Source organism: Tachysurus fulvidraco, chromosome 4 (genome assembly GCF_022655615.1).
Source record: "Tachysurus fulvidraco isolate hzauxx_2018 chromosome 4, HZAU_PFXX_2.0, whole genome shotgun sequence".
Taxonomy (NCBI): domain Eukaryota; kingdom Metazoa; phylum Chordata; class Actinopteri; order Siluriformes; family Bagridae; genus Tachysurus; species Tachysurus fulvidraco.
Window position 1 is genome coordinate 22,294,407 of NC_062521.1, and position 24,359 is coordinate 22,318,765.

At 35.9% G+C, this 24,359-nt stretch overlaps 2 protein-coding genes across 15 annotated transcripts; one reads left to right on the forward strand and one right to left on the reverse strand.

Moving 5' to 3' along the window:
* The first annotated feature begins 792 nt into the window (after nucleotides 1-792).
* On the forward strand, nucleotides 793-13,150 carry cabp2a (calcium binding protein 2a). Of its 7 annotated transcripts, XM_047812641.1 has the most exons (8): nucleotides 6,128-6,750; nucleotides 7,029-7,235; nucleotides 7,846-7,917; nucleotides 10,997-11,027; nucleotides 11,198-11,332; nucleotides 12,014-12,123; nucleotides 12,233-12,380; nucleotides 12,948-13,150. In XM_047812641.1, exons 1-8 carry the CDS (start codon nucleotides 6,715-6,717, stop codon nucleotides 12,971-12,973), a joined length of 765 nt encoding a protein of 254 aa, XP_047668597.1. In that variant the 5' UTR covers nucleotides 6,128-6,714; the 3' UTR covers nucleotides 12,974-13,150. The 7 variants fall into 7 exon arrangements, with proteins under 7 accessions (XP_027001742.1, XP_027001741.2, XP_047668597.1 ...); XM_027145941.2 differs by lacking the exons at nucleotides 6,128-6,750; nucleotides 7,029-7,235; nucleotides 7,846-7,917 and adding exons at nucleotides 793-1,247; nucleotides 1,624-1,812; XM_027145937.2 differs by having other exon boundaries at nucleotides 12,233-13,150.
* On the reverse strand, nucleotides 11,326-23,331 carry slc43a3a (solute carrier family 43 member 3a). 8 transcript variants are annotated; one of them, XM_047812634.1, is made up of 14 exons: nucleotides 22,944-23,315; nucleotides 21,577-22,012; nucleotides 21,207-21,336; nucleotides 19,939-19,985; nucleotides 19,781-19,857; nucleotides 19,566-19,658; nucleotides 19,303-19,442; nucleotides 19,051-19,208; nucleotides 18,585-18,728; nucleotides 17,725-17,832; nucleotides 17,449-17,635; nucleotides 17,252-17,372; nucleotides 16,487-16,617; nucleotides 11,326-12,148 (listed from the first exon to the last, which is right to left on the reverse strand). In XM_047812634.1, coding segments are annotated over exons 2-14 (1,533 nt in total). In that variant the 5' UTR covers nucleotides 21,773-22,012; nucleotides 22,944-23,315; the 3' UTR covers nucleotides 11,326-12,147. The 8 variants fall into 8 exon arrangements, with proteins under 8 accessions (XP_047668590.1, XP_027001730.1, XP_027001728.1 ...); XM_027145933.2 differs by lacking the exon at nucleotides 11,326-12,148 and adding an exon at nucleotides 17,146-17,192 and having other exon boundaries at nucleotides 16,488-16,617; nucleotides 17,301-17,372; nucleotides 22,944-23,306; XM_027145929.2 differs by lacking the exon at nucleotides 11,326-12,148 and having other exon boundaries at nucleotides 16,259-16,617; nucleotides 19,051-19,202; nucleotides 22,944-23,331.
* Nucleotides 23,332-24,359: the final 1,028 nt, after the last annotated feature.

Genomic DNA, 24,359 nt, shown 5'->3' on the forward strand with positions numbered 1-24,359 from the left:
AATTCTGTTCAGAAACGAAATATTTTTATCTAAAACATATGTAATATTTTTTCATAAATCTGACTGACCACGTATTTCTTTTTTCCAGTATTGTTAATTCTCTGCAGTAGAAAATGATCAATAGTCTAACTGTTCACACTTGTCCTTCTGACATGCAGCCACAGGTTTACAGTATATTTGGTACATAGAATGTCTCATAAGAAAAAACCTGTCAGGTTTGTCTTAGGAAAGATTATTACAAGCTGAAAAATGTTCTGGATTGCTACTAAACCGACTTTAGCTACACTGCTCAAATTAAAGACATCACCAGAAGTGTCTTTATACAGTATGTATAAAGAGACTTACATTAGAAGTTCTAAAAGTTGCATTACACAGTGTGTTGGCATGTTAAAACAAACCAGGCATTGGATATTGTAGGGTTTACAACATTCAGTGAGTTTATATACTATAGGGTCTCTGTAAAGAAATTAATTTTGATCAGGATCTGCATGAACGGAGAAATGCTGATGCTATTGGCTACTGGGAAAGTTATCTCTTGTAGACTACCATTTATATGACTTTAGGCACTAAGGCATGGGTGGTTGACAGGAGAATTTTTACAATGGGAGGTTATATACAGTTATCTGTATGCTAATATGTAAAGAGGAAAATTCTGTAATCTAACAGTTTGGTCTCAGGGTTTTACAAACTTGATAAGACTGAATGCATTTTTTTTCTTTTTCTTTAAACTGATGGACTTTAAGAATTATTGGCAGTGGATATGAGGATGAATTAAATAATTTGTAAATATAGAACAGGAAATGCTGTTAAATTCAAACAAGAAACACCTATTCGATCATTGTCGATGCTGTGGATATTCATGACGTTGTCAGTTGGAAACACAATCAGTGTTTGATAGGAATAAAGTAGCACAAGGTGCCATCATTATGGAGATGTAATGTTAGTACTATGGGGAAATTATTAGATTGTTTTGATTAGAGGATTCTGCCACAAGCGTAAATTGTGTATGTTGGAATTATGAAAAAAAAAAGGAATAGAAAAGGGGGAGGGCTGAGTGATTAAGAGACAGAGATGCTTTCCAAAGCTGCTTTCTGAAGCAGAATGTGGAGGCAAAAAGGGACAGCGAGAAACAGGGACGGAAAGACATCTGGATTGAGGGTTGGATATTAATGCTAATGTAAGTAATCTCAATGGAAGCAGGAAGCATGGATACCATTGATGTTCCACAGGATAAGATTGTAAAAAAGGTGAACATTTATTTGTTTTTATTTATTTTTATATTTCGTGTACTTCTAGAGTACTTCTATATAATAGAGTATATTGCTAAATTTTCACTAAATTCTTCAACGCTTGATTATAATGCACAAGAGTGGACAGATATTGTTTGAAGGTTTTTAACAAAGACTTTTTTGTGGTTCTGAGATTATGGCATCTAAGATTATGCTGTGGTTTTGACCTGCATTGTAGGTACATGAAGAATAATCACAGGTGGTTCATTTGCTAGTCGGCGGTCTAAAATAAAAATCAAGTACGAGTAACTGTAATGTTTGATTGATTTCTTATTTTACCTGATGATAATGTGTAATAGGATAATAACTTCCAAATAATTTTGTCTCTATGCAGGGATCGATTAAAAGCAAGATCGAGAAGCTGAGGAAATGGAGCACATCTACAGGTGGGAGCTTCAAACACCCATCCAAAATGAAGAGCCTCAGCTTAAGGTCACCTACCGTAGAAGCAGAAGACGTCGTAGGCAACGATGAGAATGAGCGCAAGAAACTCAGACCTATGGTGGCGTCTGTTTTTGGTCAGGTATAAAAGCATTCTCACATTCTAAATGTGGCATTCTCTAATAAAATTTTAGTGCAATAGCTACTTTGGAAACCTTCGTCTGACATTTAAAATGCATTTTCACTTTGATTTTTGGTCTCTGGGTTGTATCATTTAATCTTATGTATGTCTTATTGTTATCTGAGAATGTAAAAACCGCAAATGCATGCAATCCATGTCAAACTTCAAATTAACAATTGACCTATGATATTACAATCTATATCATTTCTATTCCTTTCACCTTGATTGTCATATGTTCTTATATGAGTCTTATGGTGACCTGTAGCACTATGAACAGAGGCATTGATAGAGGCATTGTTTAAAATTCTTTAAAAATCCATTTAAAAGTCTTTGATGTCCCAGGTTTAGCTGGCTGGTTTCCTGTAAGCATCTTTACATTCGATACAGATTTTGTGTTTAACCATGTGACGTACTGCCTGTGTGACTTAAAATACATCACTTTACATTAATATTAATAATATCCTATCACCGCTCTGATGAATTCTCAAATTTGATTCCTTTTCTTCAAACAGCACTGCTAATGTTTTGTTATTAAACAAAGAAAATCTTTAGAATCTTTCATTCTGAAGCTTTCTGTGAGGAGATTTATTTATCATTTATGAAAGGTGTCTCCATTAGTAGAGAGGCAAAGAGGCTGGTAAGGAAATGATTGTTTATAGTAAATGAATCGATATGATAAAATCATAAATAGAAACGATATCATAAAAAGCCATGTGATGTTAACTATTATAATAATTTAATAAGAAATTGCTGTGGTATAAACAGGAATAAAAACACAGCAGGGTGTGCTGTTATTAGGAAATATTTACAGTAACTTTAACTGTTTTTAGTATTCTAGTTAATGTTTAACTGTTGGTGTTTATTATATACCTATAGCATTTCCTGTTGTGTTTTAAAATACAATTATGATTAAAATATAATTATGAAATTACACACAAAATTAAGCCTCGATGACACCTCAGTTTTGTCATGAATCAGTGTTATATTGTCATTTTTGGAATTCGAGCTTGATTGTCTTGATTATATAGCAGGAAAAAGATAAAGCAAAAAAGTTATTAGCTTTCAGGTCAGAAAGGGTGAGACGAAGGTCATTTATTGACCTGGAGCAGAGGAATGTTTGATATACATTGGGATTGTGTATTTACTGGTCCAGTGGTAAGACCTGTAAAGACCTGTGCTTGTAAACATAAACAGTGATGCTAGAGCTTCCCTTCTTAAGTGAATCTGTGTCATGGAAAATGAGGGAGAGAAGTCCTAATGCCTTGGCATATGGAAAGAGCATTTGTTGTTTCTGGCTTCAAACCAAGCGTGCAGCTTTATTATGCTTGCTCTGTATATGCTGCCAGCCTGGAAGACATGACATAATCATCGCCTTTCATCTGTGAATAACTTAACAAAACCAGGGTAGCTGGAGTAACAACTTCTGCTGAAATAGCTGAGTTAGAAATTCTAAAAATAAAACAACTCATTTGTGTATTTTTTAAATCAGGTCCTTTAGCATAATTACGTGACGTGTCGTGACGTGACGTGACATACGGCTAAGTACGGTGACCCATACTCAGAATTCGTTCTCTGCATTTAACCCATCCAAAGTGCACACACACTGCAGTGAGCACACACACCGTGAACACACAAAAGGAGCAGTGGGCAGCCATTTATGCTTGTGTAAGTGTGGTTTTATTTCCGGTTTCTTTCCGCCTCACAAAAACATGGCGGTAGATAGATTGGTGACTCTAAATTGCCCAAGGTATGAGTTTGGGCGTTCATAGTGCCCTGCTGAACTAAAGTCCCATCCAGTGTGCATTGTCACCTCATGCCTTACTGGAATAAGCTTTGGATTTGCATTTTGTTGCACTGGAAAGAAGATATGAGTATGCATGTTAATGCAAATAAACTTGATAAACTAAATGTTAATGGCTTAGGATTATGTCATCACACTGGGCTAAAGGTTATGAATGCAAATTCCAGAAAGATTAGAAGACTGTCTGTTGTTCAGTGCTGAAATTTCCCTCTGGTTGTATCTCATCTGTAATATGTTTTATTAAATAATAGCATAAAGTAGTAATGAAAAAATGCAATGCATTCCAATCAACAGTGACAAAATAAGGATGTAATCATTTTACTAAGACCTTAAAAGAGTTCAGGACTTTACAGCACTGTCAATCATATCATCTATCTCTCGCACGGTATTGCTACACTGTTTTACACTCTTTTTCTAAACCACTCACTCTTCAGCCATTTGGCCTTCACTGTAATCCACTGGCAAAGCGCCTGTGTATGGACTATGACCCAAATCCCAGATAATAACACACCCACACAAAGAAAAAGGGGGGGGGGGAGAGAAAATGAGAGAGAGAGAGAGAGAGAGAGAGAGAGAGAGAGAGAGAGAGAGAGAGAGAGAGAGATTTACAAAGGGCATTAGTAACAAAATGAGATGCACTAAATCTTGTTGTTTGTAGGATGGAAGCCAGAATTTTTTGCCATATCCCTCATTTACTGCACAGATTTCTGCTTGTCAACCTAATCAGTTTAGCCAGAAAATCACCAAAAACTTTATTTAAATTTACAGTTTCTCTCATTTGCTTCCACACATTTTACACAACAGTATTTCAGCTCTCAGGTTTGCTAACATTTCTAAATTCTATAAACATATACAATAGAAGACTGCATGACATTTTAAACAGACACTACCATCAAAAACATCCTGTGCTATTGTCACTGTGAGAAAGCAGGCAACTTCATACAACTGCAGTTAAATTTATAGAAATGTAATGAGTTATTTATTAATGTACTTTTTATTACTAATAGTGAAGATTACTAATTTAGGCACAATCCGATAAGTCGTGTGTGTATGATTGCTGTATTGTGGGTGATTTACAAATAGTCTGCTAATTATTAGAATTTCCCAGGATCCTGTTTAAAATGTTCAGCTGTCATGCTTGAAATGTCCAGTCGTCTTGTATAGAATATCCATTAATCTGGTTTGAAATGTTCAGTAGTTCTGTTTGGAATGTTTATCCGTCTTAGAATGTCCAGAAGTCATGTTTGGAATGTTAAGTTTTCTTGTTTAGAATGTTCAGTAGTCATGTTTGGAATATTTAGCAGTCCTGTTTGGAATGTTCAGTAGTCATGTTTGGAATGTTTAGTATTCTTGTTAGGAATATTCAGTAGTCTTGTTTGGAATGTTTAGTATTCTTGTTAGGAATATTCAGTAGTCTTGTTTGGAATGTTTAGTATTCTTGTTAGGAATATTCAGTAGTCTTGTTTGCAATGTTTAGTATAAATGTTTGTAATATTTAGCAGTCATGTCTGGAATGTTTAGCAGTCCTTTTTGTAATGTTTAATAATCATGTTTCTAATGTTTATTAGTCTTGTAATGGAATGTTCAGTAGTCCAGTTTGGAATGTTTTGTAGACCTCTTTGGACTGTTGTGTATCCCTGGTTAGGAAGTCTCCCTTTAGTGAAGCATTGTCTAGCATGTGTTCCCAATCAATATATCCTGAAATGAATGACTGTGTAGTATTTCTGCATGAAAAAAAAAAACATGTACTTGTCCTCCTGAAATTTGGCACAGATGTGTGATATGATGTTGCAATGAGAGTTACAGTGTTACATCTCCTGAGCTGTTGTTTTGGATCAGCTGGTGGATTGGTCCTCACAGATTAAGCCTCACACACAATGACAGGAGCCCTCTAGTGGTTGATATTATATACACGCCAAAATAAACTGCACTACGGTGAATCAGTTGTGTTCAATAGTAAGATATTGTGTGAGTAAGAAACTGTGTTTTGGTGGCCTGTTGATAATAAAAGCTTTAAGAGGTGTCACAGGTATTACATATAGGCTTGAAATATTTTATTATTAATATAAGGGCTATATATAATAATGAGTCTCAGTATATCCTCGTCATCCTTATCATAATGTTTTCCTTTTAGCCCTTTTTTAAACAGTTGTCAGGCTTATGCCAAGTGCTACATTTTGTTTAAATACTGTGGCATAAGATGGTGCTAGACGACTTTTGTATTATACTCTTAGTTATAACATAACTCTTGGTTATGTTTTGAAATCTTCCCACAGTTCCCTCAGCCTTTTGTCAGCCAAAAACTGTTCATTACATTTTAAAATTTTAAAACCAGCACTTAGCCAACATTTCATCTGTTACTCTTTCTCCCAGTATATGTCCATTATCTTTATTTCCTCTTAGTGGAATTTACCACTGAATTTTCCTTTGCAGTCCAGCTTCCAGCTTCCAGCCCCTCTCTCTCTCTCTCTCTCTCTCTCTCTCTCTCTCTCTCTCTCTCTCACTCACTCTCTCTCTGTTTACTTTGTCAGCGCTCAGCTCTTGTCATCAGCACCAATGTGATTTTACTTTCATTGGCGTGTAATCTCAAATGTTCCAGATTAAAGAAAACCCTGCAGTGCCCCCTAATTTCCTCATCCCCACCTTCTTCCATCCCTCCCTCTCTCCGTACCATTTCCCTCTACAACTCTCTCTTTCTCCCTTCCTTCATCGCCTGAATGCTTATTTGAATGAGTTGCTGGTGTTCCTACATAGTAGATGGTATGTTTTTTTGAAGAAACTTCACCTAAAGGGACAAAGTGAGGCAGAAAACAGCATGGCGAGACGCTGAGAAGTAATAAAGAGAAAATGGACAACAAATCTAACAAATGAGAAAAGAGGTTAAAACAGTTGAGATAAGTGGAAAGCTTCTCCCATCATCTGATCTATTGAATTGCAAAGGAGGTGTAATATCTGAGCACAGGAAGTAACAGTGAGTTAAGGAGAACAAAGTGGGAGCAAAAGGGGGATCGAGAGAGTGTGAAAGCAAGTGAAGGCAAGGAGAGCTAGAGCAAAAACAAGGAATGGGAACCAAGCCATCCAAAAGAGATAATATAAAGGTAAGACATGTCCATTTGTTTCTTAAAATTTGATCATCATGAAGAAAAAATTTATTTTTACATTTTTGTGTTCTAAGGGCTGATTGGTTTATCTTATCACCTTCATTAAATGCCTTTTAAGAATACATTGTACATAGAGAGTGCACTGCATTTCATACTGTGCATCACACCTTTAAGCTGCACAGCTGGCTAATCCCATTAAACTCACTGGGATTGCTGGATAAATGGCACATGGCGTAGTGCTGATTATATGGCTTACTCTGTGGTTCCTGCTAAAGGGTGTTGTGTCCATGGACTCCGGCACAGCGGCAATGCTTGGAGTTCTGCAGAGTACAAGGGGCAGAAACGTTGAAGATGAGGAGTCAGGGAATGAGCAAGAGTATGACGAGCCTCTATATGCTCTGGTCCAGAACTGTACCGTGCTGCATAACATCGTAGGTCCTGCCTGCATCTTTCTCCGACAGAGCTTTGCACAGGCCCAGCTTGTATGTACACACACACAGACTCAGACACACACACACACATCCTTTCATACATGCACAATACACTATACCAATCACTCTTTCAGGTAATTAATTTGCCTTCACATCAAATGCTGTGTTAAAGCAGAGAAAGCATGACTTAATGCTGTCTTACCGTTTCTAACATCTGGAGTATCAGGGTTATATTTGATTAGGTGTAAACAGATGTAAACAGATTCAAGTGTAATATCTCAAACGAATAAATTCATATGCAATTTAACTCACTTTTATACAGAAATAAGCACTCAGGACACAGCACGTTCTTAGCCAAGTGTTTTGCATGTTAATTTCGATTCAGAATTTCAATTTGTCTAACCAGAGACTCATTTGGCTACAGATACAATTACATATGATTAAAATCTTATTACAAAACAGTTCAGATTTAGGCTGAAAGTCACTTCTATGTATCTAGCATGATTAGCATGATGTATTTGCTTATTATACTCCTGACCCACCCATTGTCACTGTTATTTATCCCCTAATTAATATAAGTTGACCTTCCTGATCATATACCTGTTCATCGATTTGTTTTTGCTTCCATCATCAGTCATTCCTTCATTCCCTCCCCCTTTAGCCCAACACTATCTCCTCCCTCCTGATGAACCTTAGATTGAAGACTTGTCTACTGGCAAGCACCTTGTTTCTTGTGAGTTTGTTTTTAAATGTGTCTTAAAAGCTCAGATCAGATCAGATCAGATTAATCCTGCAATTACTATCGTGTCAGTTTTCCTTCGTGTCCCAGGATATTTCCAGTATTGTCCTCAAACTGCATAAAATGTGACTTGTTTCCACTGACTGAAAATGTTTACATTTTGCTTCAGACAGCTCCATTTTAGTTTGTTCTCCTTGTTTCTCTCATAAATATCAATTGCTTGATAAGGTTGGCAAAAACAATATGGATAAAATCTGGAAACCACTGATGAATAGGAGTTTCTCCACATCCTAAGCTGACAATGTAATGAGTTTAGTAGAGATTTATATGAACAGTGTGAAGAGTTAATTTGCGGAATTTGCCTCGAGCTTAAACTTGAAGCCCATTTTTGTTGCATAACATTGGCTCAAGCATGGAGCGGCCTCATGTTCTTGTACAAAATATTATGCCGCATTCAGTAGTCATACAACTGCTGAAATATATGTTTTATTTTATAGGCTCGCAGCCAATCCTTATGATTTAAGCACATATTATTAAACTGGGAAATTTAAATGAGGTAATTGTGTAGTTAAATTGATTAGTGTGACAATGATACTCTTGATATATTTGCAATATAGTACATCATTATTAGATTTTATTTCCATATTTTCTAACATCACAATTGTATATTATCATATCATTCTACCTAAAGGGACCAGAATTAGATTTTTCACCAGTTTTGGCAGGTTGACAGAATTCAGCACAGTGACATCTGCCTCTTCTTCATATATGATAAATAACAGGTCTCAGCCTGTGCTTTCTAATAGTGTTTTAAGTTGATTATGTTCTAGTGAACATTAGAACATGATTACTAGTGACAGTGACTTATGCAATGCCAGCTGTACCCAGACTCTGTGCACTTACTAAATGAAACTTTAGCTGAAACAATGGATTTGAGCTTTAATATTTGGATCAATATACAAAACTACATGAGAATTCTGCTGTCATTTTTAGTGTGACTTTAGCATGATTCTCTTAAATTTATAGGACATATTATGCTATTAATATAATATATGATATAGTATTGTGCATCTTATCTCTCTCTCTCTTATCTAGTATTAAATTAGATTTGGATTGTCAGAATAGTGTGTGTGTGTGTGTGTGTGTGTGTGTGTGTGTGTGTGTGTGTGTGTGTGTGTGTGTGCTCTTTTAAATACTTGTTTATCTGTGCATTATGTAAGAATTCTGGCATTCTGGTATTTGAACATCCTGGGTTGTTATCTGCCAGCTGTAACCTTGCCAATTCACAATAGTAATAAATACTCAGCAGTTCAGCCAGGAGGTTACACATATTTACTGCCAAAACAGAGGCTCAGTCAGTCATTTTAAAGCTTAAATCTGCTGGGAGACAGAAAAAGTCTCATCTCTTTTTTTAAATTGATTTCTGAACAAATGGATCAATTTTATCTTGATTATCCCAAAAAAGATAAAAGAATTACAAGAGGTTTTCTTGGAAAAGGAAGTCAGTGAATTAAATTTGAGACAGGGACAGTAGAAGAGTCTTAACAAAAGAATCAGAGAACATTATATAATGCCACAAATATTAGATAATTGGATATCTCAGAACCGTAATTGTTGTTAAATGATAAGCTTTGTTATAGTTTGGCAAATGCTGCATATGAGTTCTCTTTGTAATCTCATGAAATCCAGAATTTGCATGCAAAACTAGCTATCCAGTAATTTTCCACCAATCATTTTAATTTGTATGCTATATTTTAAATTATTAAAATAATCATTTTATTTATTATTTAATTTTATATCTTTAATAATGATGTAATATATTGCAATACTTTTTTTCTCAATCTAGCACTTAGAACTTTTCCACGGTTGATTAACAGAAATTAACACAAATGTTGAAAACAGACAAAAACATTAAATAATAATTAAACAATTGAATGAAAGAATAGGACTTTAATTACATAAATGTTTAGTATTATAAACTGTTGTAGAAATGACATTATTTACATTGACATTATTTACTGCCCAGTGTCACCCAGGATGGGTTCCCTTCTGAGTCTGGTCATCTCAGGGAGTTTTTCCTTGTCACCGTCATCTCCGGCTTTCTCATTAGGGATAGGGATAGGGATAGATATATAGTATTTAAATTAAATTTTAAATTATTTTTATTTCTTTTTCTTTTCTGTTTCTATACTTCTGTAAAGCTGCTTTGAAACAATGGAAATTGTTAAAAGCACTATACAAATAAAATGAATTTGAATTTAAATAAGCTTTTATTCCAGTGGAAGTTAACACCATTTATACTACAAACTGCAAACTCTGTCTCTATACTGTCTCTATACTTTTCCCAGTATAGCCAACATCACTGTACACCCTACACCATGCACAGATGATCATAATATCCATAGAATCCTTAGCAACTGTCCCACTCTAGTCCTAAGAAAGATCTTAAAAAACAGATGTATTCTGTGTTCTGAATAACAGGAAGTGTTTTCTATATATGGATTGTTGAAGTTATCATCTTCTGTTGATCTTTTATGAAGAGGTCATTACTGTATTCTAAACATTTCTAAAATATATCCTAACGTATGTTTGCTATGATGTGTGTATTTTGGAGAATTGTAAGCAAAACCATACTACTAAGTTATTTTTTAACTCAGTTTAATTTAACCGTGCTTTATTTTAATGTTACCTGTTATTTGTAAGTCACATTATTGCTGAATCAAGTAGTTTTTGTAATCAGATTTTGCAAGTAGTTTTTGTAAACAGTATCTGTATACACATAGTACACACACAAACATCACTACATTAGTACTTGAATACCATTAATACCAAAGTAGATTTTGTTTGTAAAAATGTAAATCATCTTTAATTATCTTTTTTGCAGCATATATAAGAAGGAAAAAAAATCTCTCCATCTCAGTCACAGACAGTTATTGTGTGATGAGTCAATATGTTTCCCAACATTAGTAGTTTCAGAGTGAACAAGAATGGTTTTACTTCTGTACATTTTCAGAGTCTATTCTGAATTACTGTTTGTTTCTGTGTGTTTGCTTGTAATTGGTTATCACTACAGGACAGAAATCTGAGGCCAGAAGAAATTGAAGGTACAATAATTTGTTATATTTTGCCCTTCCTTCTGCAACCCAGAACATAACACATAAAGGTTTAATAACCAACAATCTAAACTAATTCTACAATTAACTTTAACCTTATGTATCCTCCAGCTTAACCAGTTCTTCTATACATTCAAAGTTAACACCACTTTCTCTCTTAGAGCTAAAGGAAGCCTTCAAGGAGTTTGACAGGGATAAGGACGGCTTCATCGGCTGTAAAGATCTGGGCGAGTGCATGAGGACAATGGGCTACATGCCAACAGAGATGGAGCTGATTGAGCTGAGTCAGCAGATCTGTAAGCACGACTGCATATGTAATATAGCGCAGAGACAGATCTGCAGATTTACATAAGGCATAAAACATTGTTATAGGAAAATTATTAACAAAGTTAATGAACAATAATCAACAATGAGGTAATGAGATGGCATAATGAAGTTACAGTTAATGTTAGTTCCAGTTATCACTTGCATTATAGCATCTATGTGCAGTCATTCCTCTCTCTGAAAGTGCAGCACAATGTCCTGTATACTAAAATACTCCTTCCATAAATCCTAGATAATCACCTTCTGACAGAAAGATTTGCCATATGAACAATGTCCTTTCTTAAAAAAGAACAAAACACCTGTTTATTGTCAGCCTTAGATTATTTAGGTCACCTGCTATCTTGTAAATGAGATCTTACTATAAAAAGTCTCAGAACCAATATATAAATATAAACTAGTGATGTGAATCACTAATTTTACTGTTAATATATAATACTGTTTATTTTATATAAAACGTGAAAGTGATGTGAATAGTGGTATGTATAATAAATGTCAGTGAACATTAACAGGAGTCTTCTTTCATATATTTTTCCAGCTCCTGCAAACCACACAGACAGTCTACACACTCAGAATGTAGACGTACACATAAAAAATGTAACTGCTTTATGAATATATAAATTGAGATAAACCTGCACTGCTTTCCTGTTCTTTAGGCGGAGGCAGAGTTGACTTTGATGACTTTGTGGAGCTGATGGGGCCTAAAATGTTGGCCGAGACAGCAGATATGATTGGAGTCAAGGAACTGAGAGATGCTTTTAGAGAGGTTAGTGGAACGGTCTTCTACAAGTCTGAAAAACAAGGCTGATGCATAGACAACACATTCAAATTGGTATACTGGTGCATTTAGTTTGTTAATTCTCTCTCTGCTTCAGTTTGACTCTAATGGTGATGGTCAGATTAGTCTGGTGGAGTTGAGAGAGGCCATGAAGAAACTCATGGGTCAGCAGCTGAACCAAAGAGAAATTGATGAGATCCTCAGAGACGTGGACCTTAATGGAGATGGCTTAGTCGATTTTGAGGGTAAGAGACAGAGCAAAGAAAAATTTAACAGCTTGTGAAAAGCATCTATCACAAACGTTTTTGCATCTTAATCACGATATGATTGTTCTGTTAATGGGATATTGGGGAGAATTTATTTCCAGGGAACTTGTGTTTTATTTCCAAAAATTCCTTGATAGATAGATAGATAGATAGATAGATAGATAGATAGATAGATAGATAGATAGATAGATAGATAGATAGATAGATAGATAGATAGATAGATAAGCAAGATCTGGGGTTGTATTAAACCTTTGAGGTCATCTATAATCAGTAAAAAAAAAAGTGTTTAATCACCACTTTGGGTGAAATACCGAATATAGTAAATACTGAGACCTTGGAATTATATGGTCATCTCTAAAAAATTATTTCATTTCAAGATGTATAGCCAGTTCTGAGCCTCAAAAAAAAATTTTCTCTGCTTTTTATTGATTTCCAGAGTCAACCTAATTGTCAAATATTTGAAATTTTTTATGATTTGTTTTATCAAAAACATTTTTATTTAAATCCTTTCAATGTGCTTAACCTTACTGATATTTTTCTCTGCAGAGTTTGTGCGTATGATGTCTCGCTAAACCCACAAGTAAACACGAAAGACCAATAAATCTGTTCAGTTCTGCTATGAAGAGAGAGAAAGAGATAATACCTGTCAAGCAAAAAACAACCCAATGTAGCATATTTTTCTTTTCTGTTTTTGTTTAATGATTGATGTAACGAACCTGAACTATTCCAAGTAAACTCATCTCATTTAAGAGTCGGTGGTGATTCATATGTTTATATGGTTATAAAAACATAATTCTCTGGCAGTGTCGATGGATAATGTCAAACATTTAACATATTTATTAAGGTGTTTTTGTATGCAAATCAGTGACTGTAAAATATTACTATAGTGTTTTGTCCATTAAACTAGCACTACATTTTTATATACATTATATATTTGGGCTTTAAATGCCACAAAATATACTGCATATTTGAATCATTTAACTTTCAGATGAAGCAACTTCCGAGGCTAAGGGTTTGATTCCAGGACTGTGGGTTTCCTCGAGGTACTATAGTTTCCTATCTCAGTCTTTAGTCGTGTGTTGTAGGCTGACTGGCATGTCTAAATTGTCCATAGTGTGTAAATGGGTGTCACTGTTTCTGTGTTATTGTTCCCTGTGATGGCTTGGCACTCTGTCCAGTGTAACCCCCATCTCGTGCCCCGAATCCCAGGGATGGACTCGAGGCTTTCTGTGACCCTGTGTATAATAAGTGGAACAGAAAATGGATGCATGGATGAAGTGACTGAGTTCACACGAAGGTCATATGTCCATAATGAGAGTTACAGTACAGTAAGAGGACAGATGGGCCTTCTCCAACACAGATAGTGTACCAACATTTATCTCTACTGGAGATCTGTTATTCTGATACGGACAATGTAATACGATTCAAATGCCTCATCCTGTTTATTTATCTTCCTGGGTCCCTTATTCTGTAGAACTCCAAGTTAACACCATCCTATCTAATGACCACTGAAAAAGAAACTATTTCTTTGCCATTGGCCTCACCCCAGAAAGATTATATTCAGATTAAATATGAATGAATAGAAGTTCAAGAGAAGTACTGTTTACATTGAACTTTAAATGAGAGATAAAATTACAAAACAGAAATAAAGGCTTTAAAGGTGGGGTCTCCGTTGTTTGAAAGCCAATGTTGACATTTGAAATCACCAAAACAAACACCCCGGTGACTAATGGAAAGAAATTTGTCTATCATAGCTGAAGGGAAGAACAATACGATTGCAGATAAACAAACAAGCAAAAATGACACACAAGCATAATCGTGCAAAAGACGACATATATTAATTTTGTGAAACAAAGCAAAACCAACGTTACTCACCTATCGAGAAGGAAAAAAGCGCCTCGGCGTCTTAAGTAAAGTTGGCCACATATTCACAGATTCGAGTTTTCTGAGTCAGTAACTCCTGAGCTGATTACTGTTACTACACAAATAACACCTCTTTTCTATCGTAGTAATGTAGACAGGCAGCTACAACCTAATTTTCCTCAAAATCAGCTTTCCTCCACGGTGGGCAAAATACACAAGTCTCTATGTGCAGATGACTGAGAGACAGATTCCAAGGGACCGTCTGCTAAGTGCAAAACCCGAAAAGCGAATACAACAAAACCAAATTGTCACCAAATTCAGCTCACACATCACTGATGTCCTGATAGTTATACAAGAACACTTATTTGGGAGAAATGTTCTTTTAATACGTACGGCCATCTTAAAAAATAAAATTTAATATGTGTGCAAGTCCCTCGACGTCTCATTGCTGGCCTTCCCGCTCCTTAAGTTCTCTCCAGTGCTGGAAAGTTGATCCTAACACGGGTCCTACTTCTTGCCTTATCGTAAACCTTTCTTTGCTTTCTTTCTTTGTTTTTATCAGGCATGTCAGAGTTACAGCCGCTTTCTGCTAATGTCACACATGCGCACTGAACACTCTCTCCACCCATATTGACAAGACATGCCCCTTTCTGCTCATTGGCTACAGGTTAGTTTTGTTTTTGTTTTGTTTGCCGGCCCAACACAGTTTTTTGAAGCATTTCTCAAACAACGGAGACCCCACCTTTAATCAATACACAATGCTGATGTTGGCAAACTGGCCCTGCTCTGTGAGTCTGTGTGTTAGAGCTGCTTCCATTTCAAAATAATAGACCTTACACTTGACTGGGGAAGATATAGCAGGACAGAAATTTTATGAACTTTAACAAAAATTTAATCTGATGACACATTTTGAAGCCTGTGATTTTTCGGTATGTTTGTTTCAGTGTGTTTGTCTATGGAGATTGCATGGCTGTGTGCTCAATCTTATGCACCTGTTATCAAATGCTGTTATAACTGTTCTTTTCCGGGTCATTAAGTGTTCATCGCCTCATTATCAAGATGACTACTGGAGGCAGAGGAAGCTTGAAAATGTGTAGAGCAGCAGCTCAATCAGATCATACTGGAAAAATGCTTTTTTATAATCAATTATAAATGTCATGAATCAGAGTCAGGTGGATGTACACTCTAGATGAAAGTCAGTCAGAAGTCAAGAGCATGGTCAAAAATAGGCAACGGTTAAATGGACAAAACCAGATCAAACGAGCGAGAGAGAGAGAGCGAGAGAGAGAGCGAGAGCGAGAGAGAGAGAGAGAGAGAGAGAGAGAAGCTGGAAACTGGACTGCAAAGGAAAGTTCAGTGGTAAATTCCACTGAGAGGAAATAAAGATAAGGGACATATACAGAGTAGCAGATGAGATGTTGGCTAGGTGCTGGTTTTGGAAAACATCAGGAAAAAGTTTTAAAATGTAGAGAGTGTAAAATGAGAGATGCAATGGGAAATGACTGAGCTGGTTAAACAAATGAAAAGACAGGTGTGTTAGAAATCATGTGACTGAGTGCTGTAATGTTCTTTCTGTACTCATATCTGAAGGAAAAGCAGTGGATCTAAATGTTAAATAAAGAAATTTTCATCATAATGTATTTAAAACTGATACCTAAATGTTATGTTAAATCTTAAATGTATTTTCTGATACTAATTCTATTTCCCATCAGAAATTGCTTTTTAAAAATCTATTAATCTTTAAGCTGTTTTTGTTTTAAATGAAAGCACTTCAGAGTTAAGTCTTCTGTTTGTCTTGTATAAAGTAAGTTGTCAGATTTGAATGTGTAGCTTTACATAATCAGCTGAAAGTATCATTATTATCTATTTGCACATGACTATAACTATATCTGACTGGGTACAGCACAGAATTCCATAAATTTCTGGTCTTAACTTTGCATGAGCATCATCAATACAGGTGCTAAATAAATTGAAAAATTGTGTTTATAAAACTATTTCCTTTTTTTGCACTTCAGTGTTTATTTGTCATTCCATTTTGTCATGTCATGCCTTTGTTCTTTAGTCACAACTTAAATAAAACATTCACAAAAGACTGCTGTAAAGTGCCTTTTTTCAAACTATAGTATTATGTAATACGATAGTATTGTGATATATAAACACACACACACACGCGTGCACACATACAGTATATATCTTTTTATATATATATATAGATATAGTACTATTGTGTGGATTCTCTTCTCAGCATGCTCTGTGTGTTACCCCTCTGTGCAGCCATTTTTCTACAGTGAAAGAAGACGTTCAGAGGATGGACGAAAGCCAGGAGCATCAGAATAGTCAAAATAAGGTTCACCTGGAACAACAATAAGGTATAGACTGAATGCATTTACATTTACGTTATTTGACAGACACCCTTATACAGAGAGACATACTGTACAAAATGCTTTGAAGTCACTATTAGTGAATGCATTAACACTGTAGGAACTATTTGTCTATTTTTGTTTGTGTAATGTTAACATATAGTTTATTTTTGGTCTTTTGTGTTAATTTATGTTAATTAGAATTAGTGTTTGCTTTTCTTATTATACTTCTAATTGGATTGGTTAGTATTTCTTTTCTATTGGGTTAGGCCATGTGCACCTAGGGGATAAAAGGTGTTCAGATGTGTCAGCCCAGAATGCACATGGATGGGCCTATGGGTTTTTATCAGTTTGTTAAGTCAGTTGGTCAATTAAATGAAATTAAAAAAAAATTATCAAACTTAACTCCAAAATAACTCTAATAATCACCAAGATTATGGCTGTGGCTGTTCGGACATTTAGGGGAAATTCATTCCAGCGCCTCGGTGCCAGAACAGAAAAGAGTGTTGTTGTGTACCTACCTCTTAGCCTGAGAGATGTTGAGAGCAGTCAATCAGTGTTAGTAGCTCTAATTAATGGAATGGGAGGTTCATGAAAACCAACTTGTCTATGACTACATAGGCTTACATAGAAGGGATCCCCTCCAAAAGCTTTGACCAAAGCAAGACAAGGATACTGCAGCAGTGCCACCACAGCTGAGAGAGACATCACGAGTCCGTACAACTTCCCAAAGTGTTTGGCAGGAAACCTGTTACAATTCAAATCTTGTTCAAAATTCCAAATTAATGACTTTCAATACCAATTTTTCATACTGGTCCACTTACGCAATGCTGATGAATGCAGCGTTTCCTCCGTACAGGAAGGAACGGTTGAGAACCTGGAGGATGAACGTGGCGTACTGCAGAGGAAGAACAGGAATGGTTGCGCACACAGAGAAGAGAAGGCACTGCAGAGAGGTGAAGAAGAGAGACAGGATGGACGAGCGCAAGTCTGCTTCTTTCTCTGTCTCTCCTTCAAAGCAAAGAGGAAGAGAGATATTTTAGGGATATTTCACTCTCGATTCTGGGTATAATCTCATTTGACAAAATTCTGTGTCTGACCTGGCTTCAATGCCTTCCCCTTGTGTCTGTCCATTAAAAAGCCATTCCATGGAGCACAGAGAAACCCAGACAGCTGAGTGAAGGCAAACGCATTGGTGTAGTGGCTAACTGTGGGGGATAGATTTTTAAAGGAAAATGTATATTTAATTCCATACTGGGGATACCACAAACTAGCAATTAAACCTCTTAAATACAATATTTAAAAAACTTGCAATATCCCAGAACATAATAATAATAATGCTACACTATTTTGGTCTCTTTAGTGCTGGTGTAAAATATTAATATGTGGTCAGATTTATTTATTTTTATTTACTTTATTTAAACTGAGCATTTGCATTGGTCCACTTTTGCATGTCCTTAATACGTTAATACGTCTATTTTCTCAAATTTTTAGATTCTCGTGTTTTTGCTCATAGTTTTATCAAAGCTTAAAGTTTCTTTATATGTTTGCTTCTTTCTTTATTATGATGCACCAGTACACCAAGGCAGATTCCAAGTCAGCAATTAAATCAGCAATAAAGGCGATTCTGCTTCTTATAGTTTACAGAAAAAACATTATCTTTCTCATCTAAACATGATTTCATTGCTAATACTACATTTAAACTAGTTTCTAATTACTGGACTTTTGCAAGGATGATGGAACAGATGGGAAATAATAACTAGAGTATTAAAGTTACCAAACACAACATAAAACAACTTCTTACAGCTAATCCACAATATTTACACTTTTCTTTGTTAAATATAATAAATTAAATTATGTGGCCCTGTAAATTAACACCAATCAGTGTGGAGAATTTATGAGCACTTAGGTACAACAGAGGAATTACAGAACAGTGTTCTGTTGCTTTAGGGCTATTTACCAGTGGCTGGGTCCTGGTCTGCCAGTCGGTTCAGCATTGGGTTCAGCGTTCCAATGAAAAGATAATGACGCAGCTGCATGACTGAAAGCCATATCAGATGCCACACAAAGATCGAGGATAGAACACAGCTTTTAAAGCTGCTATCTGAAGAAAGGGGGAATGCAAGAGTGAGATTTGTGATGAGATGAGACAAAGAGTGAGAGAGAGAGAGAGAGAGAGAGAGAGAGAGAGAGAGAGAGAGAGAGAGAGAGAGAGAGAGAGAAGCTGAAAGTTGGACTGCAAAGGAAAATTCAGTGGTAAATTCCACTGAGAGGAAATAAAGATAAGGGACATATACTGAGAGACCACAAGACAATAGCAGGTAAGTAGGTGGTCTCAAAAAAAAAGGTCTTGAGATAAGGGCCTTCAATTTTCAAAGAAATACAACAATGTATTTTTCTTCAATGTGTGAAACTGTGAGCAGTACCTCTGCTTAAGCCTTCCTCCATCTGAGGCGAGCCTTCTGTACTTATTGTTTCATGGTCTCTGCTCATGCCTTGTCTTTCTCTGTTTGGCGTGGACTCCAGCTCAAGCTCATTTTCTTCAACATTATAGCACTTTGATCTATGACAGCTTACCCTGTACCTTGAGCAGGTATAAAAAAAAGCAGGTGGTTGGCATAAAGGACCTAACTGTTCCTTTGAGGTTATATGAAAACTTAATGTTCAGTGATTTTTACCCATAAGTGTAGCTCTCTGGGATTGAATAAGGGATGCGTGATTTGGGTAAAAGGAAAAGAGTTCGCAGTAGATGAATGATATCACAGGCAGACAGGAAGAGGAAAGAGGTCTGAAGGGAAATCCCTTTCTCATACAGGACCTTAATAAAAGGAGATTGTGGATGCTTATGAAATTCACCTGGATGACAAGCAATGTCTAGCTGATAATTGTGATCATTTTTGACATTTATCCGTGAATTGTTTTGCAATTAACTGTTACTTACTTTGATGATGAGGAAAATTGCAGATGAGGAATCAAAAGCACCATTGTAGAGAGTAATGATTGTCGAGCGATGATTGCCACAAAGGTTTCCCACCTGGTGAGATACATTTAAATTAATATAGCACTTTATTTTTTAGGCATAATTGCATAATTTTTAAAACTACTTTAATTGCTTTAGTACAAATGTGCTGACATGTACACTATTACATTGAATACCTGCATGTTTGTGAGAAGTAACAAAATGCCGCCCACAGCAATGAAAGAAAGGGCAGGGAAGAGAATGATGGAGAAAGCTGGAGGGAGAAAAAAATAATTTATCATCTTAGCTGGTTAATCAAGTACAATAAGTCTAACATCCAATTTTAGCTGTTTACCTTTGCTTGAAAATGCTACAAGCAATGTCCCTGTAGTATAGAGAAATCTGTAAGGAAAAAAATAGAATATTTTCAGACTATTAAAGCATGTATGGGGTGATATTTTGGATGATATTACTAAAAAAATTGCAACACAAAGGGGTCACTTTGTTTGTATAGCCCTCGACCTCGTCTAAACACGTACAGTATACACACAATGCACAATGTGTCACGATCGAAAAAGCGTCTGTGTGACTGCATGTCTTTATTCTACGCAAGCAGTTACAGACTTAAACCCAAATCCAGCAAGAGTCATGCTTACAATTAAATTGTGCAATTATCTAGTTATGTAACTGCAACATCCAAGCAAGTATCTGTCATAGCGGATGAGCAAGTGTTGAGATTTATCAAATAAACAAAATCTACAGAGCTAAATATTCTCTGAATTATTATCAAAGGAGAATTAATCTGGCCTCAGTTTTTAAAGCTAGGCTTATCTTAAATTCCATTGAGCTAATAATTTCCTTCTAGTTTATTTACCCACTCCTATAATTTTGATTGACAGGCAGGGACGACTATTTCCATGCAAATGGGTTAATATACCTGGAATATTTACATATTTACTTATTTAATAAGACATATTTACTTTAATCCATCTAAGTGTAAAGTGGACAAAGCAGTTCCGAAATCCCACAGCTCCAGTGTTCGATCTGGAGTTGGGGTTACTGTCTCTGTGGGGTTTTACATGTTCTCTTTGTGTATGTGTGGGTTTCCTCAGGGTTCCACTGTCCTCCCACATCTTAAAAAACATGCTGGTAGGTGGAGAGGCTACAGTAAGATGTTTATAGGTGTGAATGATTGTCTGAATTGTACCCTTTGATGGACTGCCATCCAATCCAGAGAGTTATTCCACCTTTTAAGTGTTACTGAGATAGTCTTAACTTACTCGAAATGAATGAACAAAAACATGAAGCCAATTTGCTGAAATGTTATTTTAGGATACTTCCAGTAGCTTTAATTAAATTGTGGTTTATAATTTTGTTGGGTCTGATATGTTGAATTGTTATTTACTTCATAATGAATTCTCGTCTGTAGTACAGCGTGTGTGCGGGATTTCTTGGACTGGGATGGTTGTGGCATCATTTTAATTTGATCCTGTGAACTTTTAGGTTGCATTTCTCATCTAATGTATTATTTTACATAATTGATCATCTACACAATTATTACTCAATATGTTTCCCTTACACTGGTTGGTGTCATATGTTACAGTGCAATTTTTATGAACTCACATTGCCAGAAGTCTTGTAGCCATCGTTCCATACAGGTCAAAAAGGAAGCCGTTGGGGAAAGTGAGAAAGTTGTTCATGAAGGAAGCAACAGTGAAGATTAGAGACAACTGCTCATCCTGAGCACTGCAGTCTATATAATAAAAGAATAATTTTCAAAATGGATTATATTGAAATCCTAAAGCTGTGCAACATGTGACAGTCACATCACTACATTTCTCTACAAATATATTTATAGTCAATCAAACAGCTTTGAGACATAAATCTACATTCCTAACAAAAACAGATACGATAACAGACAACGAAACAAGACCTGCTACACAGCATTGTACACTATGCATGAAAATACCAGACACATGTTTTTCATTCTCACCTTTATCTGTTGTTCCATTTGCTGTAGTCACATTAACACACAGATCACTAAAGTATCCATCAGTCTTTAAAACAAATACAAGAGAAGCCCATCCAAACACAACACCGGCAAAGCACAGGCACTCTAGCAGTCCTGTTACAAGGGTCAGTTTGTATCGAACCCTTCTTGATCTTGATTCACCATCACAGCCTACCATTGTGCTCTACTGAAACACTGTGTCTTCAATAATACCTTACAGCCTGCTACGAGTTTTATAGCACTGTAATAGTTGCTGGAATTTTACCAGATGCGCCAGTGTGATAGTAAAAAGAGACCGGAGTGATGAGGGAGAGACGCAGCATGGAGGGACGAGATAAAAACAGATCACACTTTTGAACCAGACAACTGAGCTAGGTTTGGCCTAGTCATGGATACTCATAGAGCCACTTCTGAAAATCTGCAAAAGAAGTGAGTGGGAAAAAGCAAAGTGAACATTAACAGTGGCAACAAGAATGTGAAAAAAACACTTATAAGAAAATATTCATGTAATTTTAGGTCAGTCACGGACTTCAGCTGCAACTTTTGAGTCATGTTCCTCTTTCCAACTGTTATTTAGTTCCCCAAAATGTAATCATTTTTAGGATGTTTTTTTCTTTCTCACATGTTAAATCTAGAAAGAAGCAACAATGATATGATAGTATGCATGCACTATTTTCTTTGCATTTAACTAAGTGGGATTAATTAGTGGTATCTGTCTGTAAATAAAATGGTTCTACAGTTTACTCCCACCTCCTGAAATGATTTGGACTTTGTTACACTCCAATTTTGTGTGTGTGTGTGTGTGTGTGTGTGTGTGTGTGTGTGTGTGTGTGTGTGTGTGTGTGTGTTTGGAAAATCCAGGGTGTATCCCTATCCTGTTTTCCAGGGACAGGCCTGTATCCTGACCAGGTTTCGGCAGGGACTGGAAATGTATTAATAAGAAAAGTAATTCTCTTAAATATTTTGTAGTTACATAATTGCTCTTTTGTTATGTAGATGTTTTTTTTTTTTTTTAGTGGTTTTTCAGTGGTTCTTGCAGAACTTTGGGAGGTCTTCGGTCTGTCCCCACACATGTTTAATCTAGTGCATTATTGTCTTTCAAATGTAATTTTTCATAATTTCATATTTTCATTATTCTAATTTCTATAGTATTTAGAAATTAATCTTTTTTTAACTAAGCATCAGTTCATCAATAAGTGGGATGTATTCAAGTGCTGCAGCGTTTGTTCCTTTTTTTTTTTAAATAGAAATGCCTTTCAATTTTATTTGTTTACATTGTAAATTTACACGATATATTTACCACACATACTTATATGTCTTGTGTAAATGTAACAGAAAACCTTACTAACCTTATTCGGTAAATCCGCAGTGACAATTTCCTACAAGCTTGAGCTCAAGCTTGCTGGGTGAGTTTAGCCAACTCATTCTCGAAATGGGAATCGATTCACTAGCGAGTTCAGGTCTCGACACACGAGTCTTTAAAAGATTCTATGTCTTCTTTCCATATTGCGGTATGTATGTCTACAATTTTTAGAGTATGGTATGTCTACAATTTTTAGAGTCTTTGGGTAGAAATGAACCAAACGTGTAGGTAATAACCGATAAAGAAAAAAAAAGAATCGAATCAGCTTTAAGCTGCTTTATCTGTCTGAGCAAGCACAGACTTGATCATTTCGGGCTTGTTCAATCACATACCCAATGAGCTAAACAAGAAAAACAATGTTTCTGAGTCACAGACTTTAAAAAAATCATACATCAATCAATATTTGACTTCTAACAGGCAGATTCAATTAAAATGTATCTGTGATGAAGAAGAAATGAACACTTGCCCAAGCAGAATGACAGATAACAGACCTGTTTTTCTTGTATTATATATTGGGGGAAAATCCTCTTAAGAACAATGCTTTAAATCCAAATAATTTGTTAACTGTCGGAAACCAGACAACGTGTACTCAAGAGCAAAACACACCACAGTGACTGCAGCAAATATCCTGCAATAGATAAAGGGAACCAGACAGAGATTTCTATTAATTTTTTTTCTCTTTATGGGCTATTCAACAATTATAATTGCAGGATTCACAACCATGAATATAAGGACAGATCTAAGGTTAATTTCCCACATTTTCCCATATCTAAAAAGGCAAGAGTAAGACAAAGAAACAAAGGGGGGGGGGGGGGGCGTGCATGATGTTCTTCTAATGTATATGCAGATTGAAGGTAGACAAAGTCCTTTTCTTTTTTCTTTTTTTACAGCAGGTTAAATATGTGCACAATAGCAGGATGAGATCTTAAATAAATCATCTAAGTCAACATGCTTGACTTTTTGTAAAAGGACTAGGAAGGTGCTCCATTTAATGTCCAAAGCAAAATGTTTTACCCATTAACCACTGTTATACACCCAGATTTTCCTCCTTTTTTTAAATAGTGATCTATTTCTTTCTTGGCTTCAAAGGGAGATAGAAAAATCAGGAAGGATATACAGAGAATATAAGTAAGGAGCATACATCATTTACTAAAAGGGATTAAATATCAGTGAGACTAAATAAATCACCCCTCTCCTAAAACACAGGATGCCCCCTGGGCGGGGTGCCAATCCATTGCAGAATACAATTGCACACACACTCACACACCTATTCACACAATATGGACAATTTAAAGAGACCAATCAGCCTACAATGCGTGTCTTTGTATTGGGGGAGGAAACTGGAGTACCTGGGGGAAACCCCCGAAACATGCAAGCACAGTATCCTAAATATTTATGCTAA

Bases quoted from the DNA above. Each gene is read 5' to 3' on its own strand.
- cabp2a (XM_027145937.2), top strand. From the start codon at position 6,715: ATGGGAACCAAGCCATCCAAAAGAGATAATATAAAG. The intron at 11,333-12,013 runs GTAAGCACGACT...CCTGTTCTTTAG, and splicing joins TGAGCTGAGTCAGCAGATCT to GCGGAGGCAGAGTTGACTTT. The intron at 12,124-12,232 runs GTTAGTGGAACG...TCTCTGCTTCAG, and splicing joins TGAGAGATGCTTTTAGAGAG to TTTGACTCTAATGGTGATGG.
- slc43a3a (XM_047812634.1), bottom strand. From the start codon at position 21,772: ATGGTAGGCTGTGATGGTGAATCAAGATCAAGAAGGGTTCGATACAAA. The intron at 17,373-17,448 runs GTAAGTGGACCA...GAATTGTAACAG, and splicing joins GCTGCATTCATCAGCATTGC to GTTTCCTGCCAAACACTTTG. The intron at 16,618-17,251 runs GTAAGCCTATGT...TTGTTGTTCCAG, and splicing joins TTGGAGGGGATCCCTTCTAT to GTGAACCTTATTTTGACTAT.